At 36.3% G+C, this 22,905-nt stretch overlaps 1 protein-coding gene across 1 annotated transcript in view; it reads left to right on the top strand.

The window, feature by feature from the left end:
* The first annotated feature begins 2,320 nt into the window (after positions 1-2,320).
* nlk2 (nemo-like kinase, type 2) overlaps positions 2,321-22,905 on the top strand; it is a 66,493-nt gene continuing 45,908 nt past the window's right edge. The window contains exon 1 of the mRNA XM_052575411.1: positions 2,321-3,962. Coding sequence (XP_052431371.1) covers positions 3,493-3,962 — 470 coding nt within the window. The 5' untranslated portion in view covers positions 2,321-3,492. The remainder of the gene's footprint in view (positions 3,963-22,905) is intronic.

The raw sequence follows: 22,905 nt of genomic DNA, 5'->3' as shown, positions 1-22,905 counted from the left end.
AGTTTTCATGTGCCATATGCTGCCTGATGAAAAGATGAAACGCTGAGAAAGATGAGACAGGATGCAGAATACAGGCATCATCATAATAGTCTGTAATTGAAATATTACATTAATAATATCTGAAAGCTTTGTTCATGTCGCTGTCATGACGCTGCTTTCATGAAAAGACACATTTTAAGGATTCTAACCAGACCAATAGACCTCAGTCAGGGCAGCGCCATATTTAACTTTTGCCAGGAGTGAAAATGAGGCTGTCAGGGATAGAAGTATAAGTACGCTTTAATTAATAATTAAAGAAAATGTAGTCAAACTCCATACAACAGTTTGGAAAGTTTTTAGTCTTGACTCATTGATCCACGTTAAATTCATATGACATCTAGGGATGTGGTGATTTATTTATATAGATTATATGTGTGTGCAGTGCAAATTCAGCACAGTAATTTCAACCGAAAAGATGTGAAGTCATTGTGGATGATGCCTTGTCATTATTGATTAAAACACTGCAGCTGCAACATTTTCAGACAGAACAGTGTCCAAATCAATGGGGACTGATTTAGGCCTGTGTTTTTTATTTTTTTAGAGACAGTAAGCATCCTCCCTCTGGTGCAGGCAGACGCAATGTAGAGCACGTCCCACTCATCCATAAGAACTAGGCCTGCACTTAAAGGAGGGCACCAATTTATTTTGGACCTTGACAAGAGGATTAATTATTCTGTTCAAAATATTTCCAGTGGTTAATTAGACACGTACAGCAGTCACTCTTTCTGGAAGATTCTGCAGCTGATCGCTTTACTTTAGTGTCTTCATTTAATGCCCTGGTGGTTAAATTCCAGGAACTTATAACACTTACATATAGCAGCATCAAACTGCCATAAAAGCAGAATAAACCAGGTCTATAACCTCATTCAACCACTATGCTATTAAATAACTGTTGAAAATTACTCAAAGATTCTGAGTTTCCGTGGATCCATGGCTGAGTTAATGCTTAAACAGAGCTTTAAGTTATATAAGGAATAAACACGTCATGTGCATGGTTCAGTACACTGCTGGTGCTGTGAGAGCCAGCTGAGATGAAGCATTTATCCTCAAGCAAACACATAAGAGTTGAGGTCAAAGGTGTGGAATGTACAGCTGTACCCTCTAAACTGCTAAAGTCAACTTGATTAAGTTTCCAAGTCTCATAATCAAGCCTACTTTTATTTTTAGTTTTTAAGTCAAATGTACGTGTAGGCTGATTTATTAAATAATTTTACCTAATATTAAAATTTTAGAGGATGCTGGGGCTAGTTGTCACAATTTGTACTCCAGTGAATAATTATCATGTTGTCAACTGATGTATAGATACATACCTAAGCAAAATAATAAAAAAAAAGTTTGACACATTGACCAAACAGTGGGGATAGTGATAATAAACAGTAAATCAATTACTTAACATGAAACAGCAAAACAATTACGTTATATACAAAAAGAGGTTACACTTTATTTTAAGGTGCCATTGTTACAGTGTAATTATACACTTAAGGACTGAGTAATATTAATTAACGATATGTACTTACTATATGGTTGGGTTTAGGATTAGGGTTTGTCTTAAGGTTATTAATTATGCATATTTTATTGTTATTATAATAGTAACATGTAAGGTGTAACAAGAACACCATAAAATAAAGTGTTACCAAAAAGTGTCTTTTTTTTTTTTTTGGCCAACAGAAATTGTAGTTGAAACATTGTAGACAAATGTCATTCTCAAGAGGAGACAACGTTTATTAAAAATAAATAAATAAATAAAATAAACAAACATTCAATAAACATTCTCACGTTTATAGATTGTGTTGACCATTAATGGTGAGAAATTGGCTCCGCGATAATGTAAACATTTTTCATTATGAACAAATTATAAGTATTCCCATATAGTCTTTTCGAAAATAAACTTTACACTTTATCTTTCAAAGTTAAACATATTTTAATGTACTGTAACAACAAACTATAAACTTTGTAAACTGTATAACATATTGCTATAATATACATTGTATAATGTTTGACCGTGCTTGTTACTGTGCATTTTTCCTTCGATTTGAAAAACGATTGGACAGCGAATCATAGCACTCCTTTCAGACAAGTGACTCACTTCAATGGCAGGTGCTAATTGGATGGCACGTCTCGCGTAATAGCGCTGTGTAAGTGGGGCCGTTCGCTCTCCATTTCGGCTCCAAACCTCCGTAGACTCTCACTGTCTTTTACAGTATCGCGTAGCCGTAATGGCGCTAGTTTCCACATGCAACAAGGGCCTGTTTATTATGGCTGGACCGCGGTCTCTTCCTCTCGTCCGCTGATTGGCTGTGCTACTTCCGAGGCGGAACGCGATTGGCTCAGAGACCTGTCGCTCGGACGAGGAATAGACGGGTACCCAAGACTGCAGAGTTGCGCGTGTGCCTTCCCAGGTCCTGGCAGCACCATCCGGCGAGGGGGCGAGGACGCTGGCCGAGTGTTTTATGACTGCAAGGAACACTGGATGTGTTTATTTTGATTTCTTCTTCACTGGATATACATGCCCATGATATTGAGCGCAGGAAAGCGGCACGCCGGTGAACGAGCACAACGTTATCGATGGGGAAAATAAGTTGAAGGCTTCGGAAGAATGTTCTCCTTGTTTCAGGAAAACGGATTGATCTGTTGATCAGCGTGATGAGTGTTTCGAGGGGATTTTGACATTTGGAGCGGATCTGGAGCCATCCACCTACAGCCTCGGGCTCGAGCGCAACTGAAAGTGGCAACAGAGCGCCATACTGCAAAACAAGCTTCCCGGATCGATACAGTGTAGCAGTCTTTTCGCACGGGAGACTTGCGCGTTTTCATATAAATGTAAACAAGTAAGCTGGCGAGCAAGTACCAAGTCAGCAGCGGTGGCCTGATTGAGATCCACGCAACTTCTGCAAACTGCATGCAGCCCTGGCGGTGGAAACAGGGCTGGATGAGCCCAAAATGGCAAATATGAAGAAATCTAAAAGATGAATGTTGCATTTCCCCCGTAACTTGTACTATCCACCTAATTTCCCTTTCCATACAAGCCCGAGTTTCGAGCGAAGCAAGGTGCTCCTCATGCCTCCAACATGAGGGAGATTTAAGGCCGCGCGGAATTGATTTATTATGGGGGGAGCTCATTATTTTGATTTCATTCCTCTCTCCTTTTTTACTTTTCTTTTGTTTACACTCCTCGAGGGCTTTCTCGGATGTCCGCGGTTGTCGTTTTGCTAGTCTGGAACGTGTAACGCGAAAGATCCTCTGAAGTAGGTCAGATCAAACCTGGAGAGTTGTTAGTATGACACCTTTTCACGCTCATCTCGATGTATGCCGGACATTTCTGCTTTGATTTGACCCTTCGTTTGGCTCGATGACAGCCAAATGAGAGTTTGACATCTTGGCAGCCTCCCTCTCCATCTCGTTCGCCTCTTTGTTTTGTTTTCCACCTCTCATCTCGGGCTGTTGAGTGAGTGAATGGCTCTGTGCGGAACGACGGCTTCCAATGCCGCGAAAATGATGGCTGCGTACAACGGCGGCACCGCGGCAGTGGCGGCGCATCACCCGCACCATCACCACCAGCTGCCCCATCTCCCGCCACCCGCCCACCTCCATCACCATCACCACCCGGGCCAGCATCACCTCCAGCACCCCGGCTCGGCCGCGGCCGTGCACCCCGTACAGCAGCACGCCTCCACGGCCGCGGCCGCTGCTGCTGCCGCCGCGGCAGCGGTGATGCTGAACCCGAGCCAGCAGCAGCCGTACTTCCCCTCGCCAGCTCCTGGACAAGCTCCGGGGCCGGCGGCCGCTGCAGCCCCAGCGCAAGTTCAAGCCGCCGCCGTGAAGGCGCATCATCACCACCACCACCAGCACTCGCATCACTTACCACAGCAGCTGGACATAGAGCCGGACAGACCGATCGGATACGGAGCTTTCGGTGTGGTTTGGTAAGAGTTTAAATACCATTCTAACGACTTCTGCGAGTGAATGGTGGAAATGAGCACACGACTTTTAATTGTGACTCTAAAAGGGAACTTTATGCAAATTAAAAAGTTTTACTAATGAAGACACTTTTGGGAAGCGTAATTTTAAATGATAGGCCTATGCACTCTCATGAGAGGGAGTCTTAAAATCTTCTAGAAAAAAGCTGTTATTCCACACAGAGCTGGTCTCCCCCTCATGGGTGCTGCCATGTTAATGTCACATGACCAACACAAATATTGACAATATTGATGTTAATCAACGCAATGTTATGAAAAAGTAGCTATTTTACAAGATGCCATTTCCATAAAATGTGAATAATGTGATTCTAATGGAAACGTTTGGTTTCTAGTAACAAAAACAAGCCTGAAGGTCACCCCTGAATATAGCTGATTGTGCAAAAACGTACAAATTAGATTTACGAATTAACCACAAACACCGTAAAATAGTTACGAATCGCGAGTGTGTTGGTTTACTTTAAAAGTGCAAAGAAGAATGGTTCAACATGTTCTGTCGAACAGAAAAAGACGACAAATAGTGTGACAACAATCAAAGTTTAGCATTGCAACAAGAAAGAACAAACTAAACCAAAACTTACTGAGTGCACCTTTAAAGTGATTCAACTGTCGGGCTTTTTGGGAGGGAGAGGTACTGTATTTTTAGATTTCTGTGTGACAGTTCAAGGGGAACGAGGAACAGCTTTTGGCAAAGAATTGAAGATGTACACCAAGGGAACATCGCTGTGCTTAAGGGATAAGCTCAGACTTAAATGCTCAAGATTTAGTGCATGTCAGTTTGAGTGTCTTGAGAATAGTTCATGACCTAGGTGTTTACTTCATGTTTAAATCTATAAACATTGAACTTTTGCTTGAGTGTGTGGTTGAATCCTACATATAGGCTAATACAGTCACATTGTCAAGTGCTCAGTGAATAACTTTGATATATCCGGACGGTTGCTTATTAAAAAGTTTCTTCCAGCCGCAACAAAACCGGTTCACAAGGCTACATCTCCAGTGGTGAACAATTCAGACCAAAGATGAAAAGTTGAGTAATATGTGTAATGCTTAAAGGAAGGGGAGAGTGCTTGTTCTCAGAATGAGTTTGTAACTCAGAGGAAATGCAATATCCTTTTAAGCACACACCCTCCTGCCTTGTAGAAGTTTGAGCCATGGCTTCTGTTCAGAGGTTAATCTGACTTAATTTCTTAGACTTTGCAATAAATGAAATGGACACTTTTCATTCTCTCACATGTTACTTATTCTAGCATATATTTAGGTTCTCTGTGCATTTATCCACAAAGGAATCACCTGTAACTGGTGCCTGCAGAGGGGCCACAAAACTGGGGGAGCTTTCACCAACAGCCACCCTGCCTACCTCCGCCCATGTAATCTTAGCCTGACCTTTCCTCAAAATCGCTTCCTGTTGCTCATTGTCCGCTTTTAATCTGCACTGTTGGCTGCTGGTATATTTATAGCTGTCCTCCAGAGGCACGGCCAATAATCATTTAAAGTTTGCACCCTTTGGAAAGGGTGTGGACAGGTCCATCCATGGTTAACTAAAAGACAGTTCACCCCAAAAATGTTAATTCTGTGATTATATTTACTGTACTCACCTTTTATGTAGTTTTATGTGACTTATTTCTTCTTTGGAATACAAAAGAAGATATTTTAGCGAAATGTGCTGGCTGCGCTTTTCCTTACAATCGCAGTGAACAGGGACTGGAGCTGTCGTGCTTTGAAAATGATACAAAAGCGTGATTTTCAGCGCATTGTGGCTTAAATATCAGTTTGTGTCACACAAAGTTATTGGTTGGTTTGAGAAAGTAAATATGGTCACATTTATTAAAAATGTATTGTGCCTTTGCAACAACTGAAACCAATACGTTCTTCAAAATTTCTTCTTTGAAGAAAAATAATTATTTCAGTTAATAAATCTAGTTAAAAAAGAGGAAAAGATCAGATTTGGTCTGTGTGTTATCTATAGAAGGCTGTTTTTGGATGGTGCATCCCAGTTCAGTGGTGCAGCTGTAAATAATAGTTTAGATAAATTGGCTTTGGCCCTGCAGCAAAGTGTGTGTGTCACATACTTGGGTCTGATGCAGATGGCGTTGGATTTTAATTATCGTTGACTCAAACTATACATAATCTATACTATCATTTTGCATCTGCTTAATTGCAGGAAATATTTCTTTATTAAAGTAAGCACATTGTGCAGTGAATTTGCAAACAGGTTTGGACTACATCCTGTCCTCAGATTGAAAATGAAAGCAAAATGAAATGGAATATATGCAGAATATATGAAGGTTTATGCTTTAGAGACCCTGCGCACTAAACGTTACTTGATCATATTCTAGTCTGCAGGAAACAAAGTGCAAACTGCTGGGTCTGATGCTTTCTGAGAAAAACCCATATCTGTCGTTCAAAATTGTCACTCTAGTATGATTTTAAAAGCATGGAGTACTAATGTGGAGGACATAATGGCATAACAGTCTTTGTCTTGGTGCTCAGCCAAAAGGTTTATTTTGAAACCTATTGGCCCGCATGTACTGTTTACGCTTGTAGTTTGAGATGGACTCATAGTGTATGTGAACAAAACTATGGGAAACGGAAGCGCTAAATGCTAAACCGCTGTAATTTTAGAAGGCTTCAGTTGACGGTGGTGCCTCATTTGTGTCCTATATTATTTCGCATGGCTAATTAAAGGAGTAATTCACCGGAAAATGAAAATTCTGTCATTAATTACTCACACTTATTTTTTTCCGAACCAGTAAGACCACTCTTCATCTTCGGAACACAAATTCAGATATTTTTTATGCATTCTGCCAGCTCTCTGACCTTTTGCTTTCCTTGGGAATCTTACACATGACCCTGGCATTTTTTAGAGTTGTGCATCACTATTTGTGCTACAGAACGGCACTTACAGTGAAATGTTTTGTTATAGCAAATTTGTGTGTTATTCTCAACCTGCTCCCTAATTCTTAAGTGGGTAAGCACACTACCCAGGGCCAGGGAGTCTGAAATTTCTTGGTATGTCTCATTGCAAGGTTATTTTGCTATCACTGATATACTATTATAGTTTTATTTATTTATATAAAATTCTTTTCAGTTTTATATTTGTATATTTTCGGTTTACATTTGGATTTTAGTCAAATTTGTAGTAGTTTTATTGTGTTTGTCATTTGTTTTTATTGCATGTTTAAAGGGTTTTTTAGGATTCTAGTAAGGCTGTGTATCTCCAGAAAACTCATGATATGATACGTATCACGATACAGGACTTTACTGAATTTCACCTCAGCAGAATTTAGTAAAACAGTGGTTTATTTAACCCTGCATGCTATAGGGCCATTTCTAACTATTGACAGAGCAGGCAGTTGCATTATGAAGGGCCTCCATAACTGTACCACAGCACAATATAAGATAATGGCATATGTTTAATGTTTACATTGGGCACTCCCCACCAGGTACAATATTCTGATTGTTTGCATCTTGTTTCTAAGCCCATAAATAATAATTGTAGTCATCCTGATAAATGTACCTTGTAATGTAGTCATTCTAATATATTATTTATATATTAATATATTATTTACATTGCTGGTAGGTTATCAGTATACAAATTAACACACTCTCTGCAATAAAAAAATAAATAAAATCGAAGAGTTCTAAACTAATGCTCTGTCTTCTGTATCTAACGCACATATACGCTCAGTCACTCACACAGATCACGTTGTGGCCGCACTCAGACATCCAGGAACAAACCTTTTAGCGCTGCCCTGCAGTTTTATTAACTAAATAGCTTAATCGCTCAAGAGCTACATTATCTTTCTCAACAAGGACCTGGTAGCATCATTGTTTCTAAAGGAATTAAAGCCACAGATTAACTGTTAATGGAGAAATGCGGCAAAAGGGTGGTAATTCATGCATACACACACAGCCTCTATCTCTCTCTCATAAATGAACACTTGATGAGTTATACTTTTCTGAGAATAGAATATTGAAGTGGAGATTGCTAAACTGCAAGTTTGTCGGTGTTTTGAGAAAGCAAGTACATTAACCACAGTGTAGAGAGAGTATGGTTGCCAGGTTGACAAAGATAAGTAGCACATTTAGCAGATATTTCCTTACTGTTTAAGTGTGATTTAAGTTCTGTTTAAGGATCACGTCTCTTTATATCAGGCAACTCTGCGGCCAGATTAAACCTTGTTGTAGCCTATATATTGTGCTCTTTTCATAATTTTTATACTCCGTTTTAAATAGTTTTCTTGTATTCAAATTAAGCGTGGTCCACTGCTGCACACGTGCCACAATATCGATACTGGGCCAGGGCAAATCTCTGATACATCATTATATCAATGTATCGAACACAACACTAGATTTTAGTGCTTCAACTTAAACTAAAAAGAGAGAAATTGCCTGTTTTTAAATGTTTTATATCAGTTAATGAAAATTTTACAAATAGTTAACAATAAATCCTTCATTTGTTTTTGTCCATAATGTACATGAAAGGGAAATTTATTTTACTATTATTATTTATTATCAAGTTTATTAAACATTTGGTTTATTTATTTGTGAGATATTATACATTATTATCATATATATATATATATATATATATATATATATATATATATATATATATATATATATATATATATATATATATATATATATATATATATATAATTCTATAATTAGAATTGTTAGGTTCAAATAATCACTCTAAATTTGTTCTTTTTTTATTATATTCTGCAAATGTATTTTTTAATACATTCCTTTAATATTGATATTAACTGTTTTGCTTTGTAAAAACGGCAGTGAAGAGTATTGCCATTAAGTGCAGCAATGTTATTGCTGTATTTAATGTATGATCGGCTATATTTAATATATGATCTTGCAGTCATGTTGCAGGTAATTGTGTCATCCTTGTCTTAATATTTTGTGAATCTAGTCCTCAAAAGATATACTGATATACTGAACTAGGGACAGGAATGACACAGACAGCAAGTCTGTTGCCAACAATTTGCTCATATTTATATTAACAATACAAATAAAAATAAAAAACAGATTTGGTCTGTTCAACCTGCGTCCCACAGGCCTCCTGCTGCTCAAACCAGATCCAAAAACAGAGACCTACTAGATAACTATATCTCTGTCTCCATCTTAATCACAGCCCTCATGACTTACTTGTATTTACACGTGCAGCCTCCATCCATGAGCCAGTGCTGATAAAGATGAAATGCCAGAAACATGCATTCTTATGTCATGTGTCCTATATAATAGGCTATTGTTTGTTTGTCATTGGGTTTAGTAGATTTTCACAATGTGTAGTTTTGCCAAATTTCTAGTATTTAGTGCAGATATAGCTAAAGGAGCAATGGGTTGAGCTGCAGTTCTCAACTGTGCCCCCATTGGCCCCTGTCTCTCAGGGAAGAGGCATGGTGCTGCACAGGAATGTAGCCTTAGCTTGCCATTAAAGCATCAGTCCGCGTCTCTTGCACTCACGGTTTGGTTTGAAGGGGAATGTTAGTGTAGTCACAGACAGCTTGACTTAAGCGTGATGTTCTTAAGATCTTGTCTGGCAGATTGGTGCACCAAAAAATGCATAGTGTCTTCTTGGTTTAGACTGGTGAAGCGTCTGTATCCTGTTTTGTTGATTAGCATCATTTAACATGACGCTTGTTGACTAAGTGCTTTAGTTGAATGAACAGAACAGAAAAAGTGTGATTTGTTGTGAGTTTTAACTAGCACATTTTAAAAAAAAAAAATTGAAAGAAGACTCTTATGCACACCAAGTCTGCATCTGTTTAGTAAAAAAGTCAATATGATTACATAATTGAACAGCTGTTTTCTATTTGAGTATGATTAGAAAAGTAATGTATTATTGTAGATTCATTTACAGAAGCCATTATGTCAGTCTTCAGTGTCACAATTCTTCAGAAATCCTTCTAAAATGCTGATTTGTAAGCATTCTTATTATCAATGTAGAAAACACTTGGCTGCTTATTGTTTTTTATATTCCCCTTTTCCACGTTTTTTCATGAGTAAATAAAAACAGCATTTTTGTACTATTTTGAACTATTTTGTAACATTAAAAACGTCTTTATATAATATCAAGGCTTCAGTTTTAAAAGATTGTAAAAGTTTGCATAGACTCCAAATCTCTGAAGATCACTGAGTTTTGTGAAGTTTGGGAAGAGCTTCATAAAAATGAGCACTAGTGGTAGCTGTTATTGATGTAATGACTAATTTATTCCTGTCTCCATTGTAAATGTAAAATATAAATGAAATGTGAATGATTAAAGTTTGATATGTTTTCTTTTTTGGGAGAGGAACCTCATATTCTCCTCGATTGTCTCCTTAAAATGAAGTCATTTAGCTGCTGATCAAACATGCTTAAACAACATTATAATATTAAATATGATTTGTCATGCAGAGTGTGTTATGAACGGCATGATTGAATCTGAATTTTTTTTTTTTAAATCTATTATCTGAAATCCTCAGATGTGATATTTTTTCAATATCATTCCCATAATTGAAAGAGTCATTACATGATTGTCAAATAGATTTGAACTTTCTCTTTTCATCCCCTGGTTTTGCTGCGGCTTTGTGTTTGTGTGTGTGTGTGTGTTTAGGCATATTATAATGGCAGGCGGCCTGGAGCTTTTATACCCTGAACTTGAAAGGCTCACAGACAGGACAAGTTGGTTTTTATTTTTTTTTACAACCACAACAGTCAAAAGCAGCTCTTAAGAGGCTCTGGGTTTGGCAGATGCAGAGACCGAGCAGAGAAATGACTTACCTTTGAAGTGTTGGGGGTGAAAGCGTGCAGAAGTGTGTGTACATTAACCCTTCACTCACCTGCCTCTGTCAGCCTATTCTGGGCTGCACTTATGTAGTCATTTTGACAGCACTGCTGAAAATGAGTCAACATCTGTATCCTTTCCCTTGATGTTTGAGTGAATGTCACAAATAGACATATTTCATATTTCACCCCAAATTCGATAGAAATGCATTTTACATAAAATGTTTTAAAGGAATAGTATGGCATTTTGCTGAACATTTACTAACCCTCATGCATTTCTTTCTTCATCAGAAAAGATTTGGAGAAATTTAGTACTGCATCACTTGCCCATCAGTGGATTCTCTGTGGTCAATGGGTGCCGTTAGAATTAGAGTTCATCAAAACATCACAGTAATCCACCTGTAATTCGCACGTCAACAGAACTTCAAATAACACCTTGTGAAGTGAATATTTTGTCAAGGCATTTTAACTTCTCATAAAAAAAAAAAAAAATGATAACATGAAATTATGAAGTTCAATTACCTTAAACTCTCTTTCCCTCTCTTCCGAAGAAGCTGAGAAAATCTCCTCCTCCTCACACAAGCAGGCTTCTGTGTCCTTAGCTCCAAAGTTAGTCTGAGTTCTTCAAAGAAAAAAGGGACATCAGTAGTTTCAATAAAACATGAACATGTAATCATACTGTTGTAGCATTAATTAAAATGTGAAGTAAACAGGCAGGACACAACAGAAACATACATTTTCTAAAAATAATTCACATCAGTCTCAAAAGAATTAAGTTATCTTGTCTCTGGTTTTCAACATCTACAAAAACAGACATTATTTAAGTCTTAGTAAAAAAAAAATGATAATGATGGAATTATGAAGTTTTACAGTCCTCTCTTCTGAAGAAGCTGAGAAAACCGCCTCCTCTTCACAAAAGCAGGCTTCTGCAAAACATTACTTTTTACAATTACCCCTTCAACAGCCTCGAAATAATTATGCTAGTCTTTATTACATAATGCTGTGTCCTTTAGGAAACTAACGTACATTCAGTTTAAACACGAAAAATAAGGCCACAAATTTACATGTGTGTTACTGTAACCATAATTGTCTAATAACACCTCAAAAAGTGCAGATATTGTAAATTCTTATGTAAATATGACATAAGACCCTCACGGACGTTATATTAAAAGTACCTCTTCCATTCAGTAAAAGAGGCCATTAAGACCTCCACTTCTCCATTTATGACATCAGAGGCGAAAACTGCGTCTGGAATGGAGATGCCCAAGTTTATCGTGACGTGCGTGCACTCCTTCACGTCTGCATTTCCAACCCAGCGCCACTGTGTTATGATCAAGACCAATTTTCAACCCAAACTTGGGTTATTAGAGTTTATATTTTCCTTTTTAGAAATGCATGACAAACAATATTTCAACCAAAAAAGACAAATATTCATTCATATGGTTATTCTAAATACTAAAGCTCTAAAGTTAGGTTGGTATCAAAGTTATATTGTGGATTATTGTTATGTTTTTGTCAGCTGATTGGACTCTAATTCTGATGGCACCCATTCACCGCATAACCTTGGATAACCTGGGGATGAGAACATTTTCAGAAAGTTTGCATGTATGTGTAAACTATTCCTTTAAGACAGTTGTATTAAGTTATTTAATTCTGAAAAATTCTGCCATCATGTATGGATACAATTTGACTTTAACTGGAAATGTACTCTTCAGTTTAAATATCTATTTTTTGAGTAGTGCTGTGAATCTTTGGGTAGACAGTGAATTGATTCAATTCACGATTCATAGGTTTTTGATTCGATTCAAGAATGATTTTTGCAAATTTGCAAATGAAAATTAAATGTTACATTGGGGTGAGTTATAAATGTATAGTATTTTAATACTAGTGTATCATCATGAAAATCTTGTCAGTGCATAAAATTAAAGTACACTTCAAATTCAGTCCAAAACTTACTTCATTTTCCTCATGCATATTGCATTTATAATTTCTTTTGATCTTGGGGTGAAATGTGACTCACGACTCATTTTTGGTTTCTCTGTGCTCATTAAAGTGTGAGTGTTTGTTATGATGTTGAGTGCTGATGGAGAGTGTCCTTTAGTCACAACAGGGGAAACGCATGAGACTTTCAGACGGGATGTGGTTGTGTATTGTGTCTGTTTGGAACAGAGGTCTGACTGCTTTGGCTTTAATACTGTGAAGACCATCTCTTCCTCAGAAGGCAGAACTGTTAATTAAAAAGCCCTCTGCTCAGACTGAACCATTCCATTTAGAGCCCTGACACCCCTGACAATCCTTGTGCTTATTTATAGCTGTCCTATTAGCTGCCCGCTCTCAATTCTGCCTAAAAGGTACCTGGATTCCTCTGAAGCATACTATAGACGAATGTTATAGATGTGGTTTAGATCTCCCTTGGTCAGATTTGAATAGAAACAATATCCACTGACAGGATGTCTTTAAAACAAGGAATTTGAATATATCTCTGGCCATCTGACTGGTTTGTTTGCCATCCATTCAAAACAGACTTGTGAAACACACCCTTAGCAAAACCAGCCCTGTTTTTGTACCCTTCGAAATTCAAATGAGCGCCTTGAATGTGCATTTTTGGTTTGAAAGGAATGTAAAATTCTAGACAGTAAGGCTGCACGGTACGGGAAATACAAGACAAACACTGTGTCTTTTTTTATGTGATACATATTGCAATATGAAACATTGCATGAATTCTCACCAAATTAATTAAATAGCTGTATCTGGACATAATTAAGCATTCTAGAATGATTTGGATGATTTTGTTAGGGAGTGCATGAATATAACAGAAAGCTATAACAAATTATGGGTTGAATGATTTGGGTGGTGGGGTTTGGGGGGGGGGGGTATAAAAATTCACTTAAGTAAGAAAATAAATCTATTTCAACATACAATATTATTATTGTAATATTAAAAATGAGAAAAAACAAGAAAATTGTGTAATTCTAATATTGTTGTAAAATGAAAGGAGTATTTCATAAAAAAATATATATAAATATATAAGTAAATATAAATATATAAATATATATATATATATATATAGTGTAACTGTAAAATTACAGTAAAAAAATTACATTTCATTATTTAAACATTAAGATAAATAAAAACATTCTATACTTCTGTATAAATGTAATATTAAACTTTTTAAATATTTAAAAATATTAAAAATATTTCCAGCTAGTTGCCAAGTCATCATTTCTCATTTTCTTTTAGTAACAAACTAAACTAAACTGAAATAAAAATGAATAAAATATGCTTTATATAGATTTTTATGTCTATATTATGGCTGGGACAACGCGTCGAGGTCTTCGATGACGTTGACGCAAAAAATACGTTGACGCAAAATATGCGCATCGATTCGTCGACCTGTTTTTATTTCTCTAAAAAACGTTTGCAAAACGTTTACCTTATGTGCGCTGAATATACGCGATGGCCGGATCAACATTCTGTCCAACGTTATATAACCAATCCAGGGGTTTTTCTGCATTGATCTTTATTTTGGCGGCTGTCAAAGCCTTATTTGATCGGTGAGTGATGCCTGACAGGGCGCGTACGAAAGAGAGCCCCGGCTGCGCGCGCACACTCACAGTCTTCAAACAACACGAGCGCTTCTTACTCTCTCTCTCTCCCTCGTGCATATTAATCAAAATCATTAGACACGATAGAAAAAGGGCGGAACGCCAAAGTTTCACGTGGAGCATTCTGAGATATTTTTTTCCATGACAGGCTGCTGGCTCCCACTGTTAATTTTATTTTTTATTTTTTTGGAAAAGCACTCTCTGTATTAGCTTAAAGCCCTCAAGTTTACATTGGTTACTGTATTCTTTCAATTGCTCTAAACAAGTATTTTGGGTGACCTTTTTCAGATATGTAAATCAACATGTATAAATTGTCAGTAGCCAATTAATGGGGATATAATCGAAATCGAATCGGTCTGAAAAAATTAATCGTTAGATTAATCGATGCATCGAAAAAATAATCGCTAGATTAACCGTTTAAAAAATAATCGTTTGTCCCAGCTCTAGTCTATATAGTACATTTTGTAGGCATAAATGAATAAAAATGACAAAAACACAACAAATTGTACAGTAAAAAAAAAAAAAAAGCTAGTATCACAGTGATACACGCTTCTAACTTACATGGCATTTAGCAGACACTTTTATCCAAAGCAACATTCAGGCTGTACTTTTTTTTACCAGTATGTTCCCTGGGAGTTGAACCCACAACCTTTCGCACTGCTAACGCAATACTCTACCACTGAGCCACAGGAATTCACGCATGATATACATGAGGGTCATCCTCATGAGGTTTCAGGTGACAGACCTGTAAACTAGCTTTAGCTTGCTACTCTGAACTGGACTCACGACATGAAGCACAGGCAAACGATTGCTTGACTCAGGCTTGAGTCAGTCAGTGTGGTGGCGAGAGGCCAGGAATGCCCCCACGCTGTGTGCAGTGGGCCGCTCAGGCATGACTGTCCTCAGGGCATCACCAACATTGTTTCGTGATCCTCCCGCTTGTTCTGGAGTCCTGCTAGCAGAGATGCTTTGGGGTTGAAGCAATAGAGAATATCCGGAAGTGTGATTGCTGATTGGGAGTGATGATGGACTGTAGGAAGTTGGGGAATGGATGGGTGGTAGTGGCTGTTTTGGCGTAATTATCTCGTCAACCATTTCCTCAGCACAACAAACACCACCCTGTTTTTGGCCCTGTCAGCGTACAGTTTGATTAGGAGCTCCAGTTTTTCTCCAGCTACGCCTAGCTGGACTGAGCACGATTGGTTCTTGGCTGATGCGGGAGGAAGTGGCAGCGGCATCTGCCATTACTGGAACCGTCCTCAATAGGAGAGCTCCCTGGATAATAGCATCCATTTATCTAAAGCATGTTTTTGGCCTTCCTAAGTGGCTTCAAAGGGTGATTGAGTGTATTGTTATCCGGATTGAAATTACATTAACCAAAACATCATTTCCACACTTCACTGCATAATTATACCACATCTAAGACTGGTATGTAATGCAGGTAAAGGCTCTGCTCTACCACGTTTACCGCAGTATTTTTGCTGCTGTCAGTGCCAAGGCCTGCTTCAAGTTATTTACATATAATGATAGAGAAACAAAAAAAACAGTTTCTGTTGGTTATGGTTGCCAAGGTATGTAAATGAGTTGGATTTTTAAATCGGAATTTAAAATGAGAATTATTTTAAAACATATTTTCTTTTTTGCTGGTTTGAGTAATATGTTTTTAATTGGGTTGTATGAATACACTAGTATTAAGTTACGATGCAAAATTCAAAAATAACAAATTGAGGCCTAAATTTGCAGAATTTGAAGCCTTTAAAACCATTAATTAGATTTTTTTTAATTAATTTATTTAGACAAAATCATGTTGAGTTTTAATGTCTGCCTTTTATTTACTTTTTTTATATTATAAGTGTTGAAAACAGTTGCGCTGCTTAAAATTTTTGTGGCCAAAGGGATGCCTTTTTTCACGATTCTTTGACAATATTTGAAATGGAAATATTTTGTAGTATTATAAATTTCATTACTTTTGATCAGTAAAATGCATCCTTGCTGAATAAATGTATTCATTTCTTTAAAAAAAAATCTTAGTGATCCCAAACTTTTTTAATAGTGGTGTACTATTACTGTCATAAAATAAACTTTTTCATCGTGAAATAAGATTTTGGTTACTCCACCCACCCTTAACCACATCCGTAAGACCATAAGAGTTTTGTGAAGCCTGTCTAGAATGCTAAGCATTTAAAGTCTAGTTTTCTGTGAAGTGACCCTCGATATTGCAACTGCAAGCGTGAAAGAGTGTGAGCGAGCTAAAGTGTCCGGCCACTCCACCTTGGGGCGTAACCCTGTGCTCGCACTGCCACTGTTATCAGTGTTCAACACATTCTCCTTCATCGTCATTCACACGCAAACACACACACGCTCCAGAGCCTGGGCAGATCTAGTAGCTGAGCCCAAGTTTTCGCTGGCAATGGGTCTAACAAGTGCTTGGGGCCTCCGTGAGGAAATTAACCATGCAGTTTCAAAGCCAAACAAGCCACAATCAGCCTCCAATGATAACTCATCTTGTAGTCTTTTTGCTTTTGCTGTCTCTCCTTTTCCCATGATGCACTAAAATGTTCCAGCACTGCAGACTGTGCCTGGTTCATGTATGCTGTCCCTTTTCTCTCCAAAGCTCTGTTGGCAATTTGGTATAGCCTTGGTGTGTTAACTGCTTAGTTGCACGCCAGACCTTTTGCAATTATTTGTGATTTATAATTAATATGTATTATTATACATATAAATTATATATTTTGAATCTTGAATCCTGTATTATTATTATTATTATTGATAATAATATTAATAATTTAAAAACATACATTGTCATTATTATTATTACTACGTTAAATATAAATACAAATAATTATTGTTAATTTTATTAGTAGTAGTAGCATTGACCAATATCAACAATATAATAATAATAATAATAATAATAATAATAATAATAATTATTATTATTATTATTATTATTAAGAACAGGTTAAAACAAAAAATATTGAACATTTAGGTAATTAGATATTAAAATATGTATTATTATTATTAACAATATATCACTTGTTGTTGTTGTTGTTGTTATTATTATTATTATTATTATTATTATTATTATTATTATTATTATTATTAATAATAACTTTTTATTGTAAGTTATTTCTATATTTAATTTGTTATTATTATTATTATTATTATATTGTTAAATAATAAGAATAATATAAATATATTTTATTGCTTAATAATAATGCACTTTTGTTGTTTTCATTTTAAATATAATTTATATTATTCATGTATTATTATAATTAGTAATAGTATTAAAGGGACTCCAAAAAATGCAGTACCCTATTTTAAATAGATTTTTTTATATGTATATTTGTTTACAAAGCTTAAAGATTCATTTTATTTCAATCCAATATAATCAAAATGTGTCTATTTAAGGTTCATCTTAATTAAATGAACACTGTAAGTGACATTTTGTACTTCTCTCTGTAGTGTAACCTGTGCTTGCCCCCCCCCCACCCCCATCTTCTTTCAACCTGAAAATCCTCTCCAAATCACCGCTGTTGTTAGGCTGCCATATGTTCATCTCTCTGATCCTATTTGAATGGGTTTACCTGAGGGGTTGAGAGGGGCTGGAGGATGGCGTGGTTGGGGGCAGGGTGGTGTGGAATGTGCGGCTGGAGGGGCACATGCAGGACTTGCCCTTGGCCTGGCATGGTGTCCAGCCCATCGTAGGCATGCGAGTCCCACAGCAGAGCCCCTGGTTACTACAGCTTGACCGTGGCCCCTTGGACGTTCATCGGCACACACACACACACACACACACACAGGAACACTGTGTATATGTAGTACAGCCAGAGGGGCCTGTAATTCAAAATCCGTCTAGTTCCACTAATGGGCTCATGGAGGTTTCAAGCTTCCGGCTGACTGTAGGAAATGTCTAGATTGCTGGAGAACAGTTCTGATGATAAAAATAGAATAATAAGTCCATTATTATGACAGGCCATTTATGAGTCCGTTATAAGTAATAATTCACCTAAAAATGAAAATCTGTCATCATATACTTCTCTCATATACTCTCTTTTATCATTCCATCTGACTTTCTTCTGTGGAGCACAAAAGGAGATGTATGGCACAATGTTCGTGCCGCTGTTTTTCTTCCATTAAAAAAGGATGAAAACTCTTCAAATGGCAATTGACTTGTGCACTAGACTTTTGAAGCCATATGACAGATTTGGTTCAGGAAAAAAAAGTTGCCTTTTTAAATTGTATTTTCATTTTATTAAAGAAGACTGCATTTGTATTGCATTGAAATAATGTTTCTTGAGCAGCTAATCAGCATATTAGAATGATTTCTGAAGGATCATGTGACACGGAAGACTGAAGTAATGATGCTGAAAATTCTGCTTTGCCATCGCATGAATAAATGACACTTTATTTATTTATAAATTTTTTTCCTTTTTTTTATTGTGAGCGTATTTCACAATATTACTGCTTTCTTGTTTTTTTAATGCAGTCTTGGGGAGAAGAGCATGGAACCCCGTTTCCACCTAAAAAGAAAAAGTTAAAAGGCGACTTTTATCTCAAAATTGTGACTTTTTTTCTTGTAATCACGAGTTCACATCTCAAAATGATTTCTTCTTTCGAGATATAATCTCACAATTCTTAGGAAAAAAGTCAGAATTGGCATTTTATATCTTGCTGTTCTGACTTTATAACTTGCCTTTGCGAGTTGAGTCAGAATTGTGTGATGTAAACTTGCAATTCTCAGAAAAGTTTTTTTTTTTTTTCACCCAGAACTGGATTATATATCTCACAATATTGAGTTTATCATGCAATTCTGAGGAAAAAAGTTTGAATTGCCCGTTTGTGCCTCGATGCACTTTTCATGTGAAACTAAATATTGCATCAATTCTGACTAAGGTTTATGAGCAAAATAAGATTGCATGATGGGAAAACTTTATTTCATACTTATATTTTGTTATTTTGTTGTGCTGTAGCATACAGCACATGCTATAATCTCAGCCTCAGCGTATTACCAGCTTTGAGAGATGAATGAAAGGTGGTTAAGTCGTTCTATGTAAAACAGCAGCAGTCACACTACAGGGAGCAGAGAAAGAGCCTCAAATGTAGCACTTTGTATTTAACGTCCTCAGAGAGTCACTGTGCATATGCTCACTCACTCTGCCTCCCTCCACACGAGCTTTGTTTTCTCATCCTCTGGGGTGCTTTGAAGGGAGATGAAATAAAATATTTGATTCTGGTTGGTAGGAACAAAACAAATAACACTGAGTATGGATTAGAGAAGCACTTTCATGTTTCCCTTACCGTTAATGCCCCCCCCCCCCTTAAATTAATACTTCCCCTAAATTTTCCAATGGCACCGAGCCCTCCCATTGTCCTCGGCTTTTTTTCAGTTGCCAAACCGGAGGGAGCACAAAAGAGTTGCACTATAATCCATTATCTGCCATCTTCCCCTTGGGCCTCCACCGTCTCCCTCTGATCGATTCTGACAGTGCCACTGTCGTGTGTGTGTGTGTGTGTGTGTGTGTGTGTGTGTGTGTGTGTGAGACAGTGTGTGTTTGTCTGTCTGGGTGTGTTTTGTGTGTTCTGTATCTGTGTTTTCATTTAGCATTCAAAATGAAAACATAGAAGAATAACCAGAAGAGGAATCAATAATGTTCTTCATTTTACAGTTTTAACATTGAATATTGTTACATTAGTGATATGCCAATTAGGGATGCAAAATATATTGGTAGCATATTGGTTACTGGCTGATTATTATATCATTTATTTTATTTATTAAAATATATATTAGCATCTGAAAATTAGTTTCACCCAATATTGGATATACTGTATATTGACTTAATTATGCATGCATTGCTTCTTATATTTTAATGTTTAGATTACTTTGCCATCATCTAATGCTCACTTAAAGTTAACTAAAACAAAGCACTAATCATTTAATAACTGCTTTAATAAATAAAAAATCTTGAGCAAATCCCAAAAATATTATTTATTATTATTTTTTTGGTTAAACAGCACTCATTCATTTATTAAATGCTACTATCTTGCATTGTGCATTTAAATAAAGTCGTAAGAGTTTGAAACAAGATGAATTGTAGTATATTTTATATATATAAACTGTTCAAAAATATGATTTAAAAATAATACTTTTATTCAGCAAGGATGCATTAAATTGATCAAAAGTGACAATAAAGACATTTATCATGTTAAATCTGTTTTTAAAATAAATGATGAATGTTTCTTTAGCAGCAAATCAGCACATTAGAATAATTTCTGAAGGATCATGTGACACTGAAGACTGTAAAGATGATGAAAATTCATAAAGAAAGCACTAATCATTTAATAACACTGCTAAATAGAATCTTAAGCAAATCCCAAAATTATTTGCCTTCATCTGTTATCTTCCATTTTTTCAGATAACATTTTCATAGTCACAGTTGAACTAATATATTGACTCAGTTGAAACTCAATTTTGCATAACTGAATTATGATTAATTGTTTCAAAAGGGCATATGAGCTAAATAAATTTTTTCTCTGCCAGTTTATACAATGACACTGTTAACGTATTTTCAGAAAAGGCATTTTTGTATTCCTCACATTCTGTACTTCTGCCATCTCAGATGCACTCATGTTTGTAGCTTATACAAATATAAACCTGAAAACACCATATGTTGATTAACTTAAACAGTCATTTAGCATGGTTTAATACTTTAATTATTTTCAGACGTTTATCCCACAATTAACTGAAAATATATTCCAAGAGAACCAAAATGATTCACAAGAAGCATTTTTAAGCCGGTTTTTCTTTGAGAATAGTGTACAGACTCTTCTTCACCATTTCACTGCTTCCCTTTGGTGTTTTAAAGGACAAATTCTGTGGTTTCATTTAGCTGATTGCAGGTTGCAAACTATCTTATTTTTCTTTCTTTCATTAATTCCCTCTCCCTTTTTTCCCCTTTTTATGTTTTATTCTATTCTTCCTTTTTTCATTTGAGCAATAAAGGAAGGAGGATTGTTTCTGTAACATTTACAGCTCTAATACCATTCTGTAGTTGTGTGCAATCTCTCTTTATACTGGCTGAACGGGCCTCTGGAACAACAGAGTAAAGATGAATCAGAGGCTGGGTGCTTCTCGTTGCCCCACAGGCTTCTGTCACGCACACAGTACACTAACACATCAGTGATGCACAGGCCAGGAGAAGTCAGAGCTGCCACATGTAGATAATAAAAACTTTACTGTATTATTAGACTGAGATGTGTTTTAACTAGATAATAACATAGTTTAAATTTTTATGCAATATACATTAAAATATGGACATATATGGAAAAATTTATATTTATGCGATGTATTATTATTATTATTTTTTTTTTTTACATTTAGAAATGTATTTTTTTTACATCTAGAAATGTAAATGTAAATATCAAATAAATAAAGAAAAGCACATTCATTTAGAAAATAGATGCAAATCAAGTCAAAAGTGCTTTTTTCATGTGTCTGATAGCAATATCATGTAAAATTCAGGAATTAAAAAGAAAACAGAACAAAAGCAATCAAATGTAGAACAAAACTACCTAAATAACTGCTGTAGTCTCCACTGCATGATTATTTGCTATAACACATTGCTGATTTGATGCTCAGATTGACTGGGAAGCAGGTCTGTAATTAGAATTAGCTCTGCAGTTTCTTTCTTTTCTTTTTTTAGGCCTAACTTTGTTCATGTTTGATTGTCTTATTAAACCTACAACAGTTATCCAGCCAAAACCATAAGCGGTTTTCTGGTTTTCTTGTCAATATTGTGTTTTGATTAGTATTAAAAACATAATGTACAGTGGCAGGTTTATTATGCTGTATTTATACCTAATGCACTGATCCAATCATTTAACACCCTTTTTTTTGAGTAGTGGGATGCATTTGATTGGAATTATTTTGTGATAACTTCAACTGTATTGTACTTCACTGTAAACATAATAACAGTACCCCATGTTTGATTATGAGGAAGTTTTTTCATGGACAGACAGCTCTGGAAATGCGATGGGGACTACAAGTAAAACAAAAGTACTTCAAATCTCTTTGGGTGAAAGCATCTGCTTTAAATTACTCATATTTTAGATGTAAAAAAAGTCTCTAGACCGATGGCATCACAAACCACCAGTTCCTCGCAAGACAGACATGGTTAATCAGAATCCCACTAGACATTTTGTCGCGTTGTGGTTATTTGAGGTTGAAATGCGTAAATGTACTGAAAGTATATTTTGTGTCAGTGTTTTTATTTTTGTTTGTTTTAGTTTTTTCAGCGGTTAGGCAACATGTTTTTGCAGGCACGTTAAGCCGTAGTGCTCATGTTAGAAAAGCAGGCTTGAATCCAGCCTGCAACGTGTCATATTTTCCTCTTTCTCTACTGTAAAGTAAATTAAATCAAGCAAATTAGGACGTTAGATTGAAAACTGTTACCCACAAATAATTGATGCTTATTTCTAGAACATTTGATTCGAGTCTGTTTGAGAAGCC

The sequence above is a fragment of the Carassius gibelio genome, chromosome B15, assembly GCF_023724105.1.
Source record: "Carassius gibelio isolate Cgi1373 ecotype wild population from Czech Republic chromosome B15, carGib1.2-hapl.c, whole genome shotgun sequence".
Classification (NCBI taxonomy): Eukaryota; Metazoa; Chordata; class Actinopteri; order Cypriniformes; family Cyprinidae; genus Carassius; species Carassius gibelio.
This window is presented reverse-complemented; position numbering and strand designations above follow the sequence as displayed.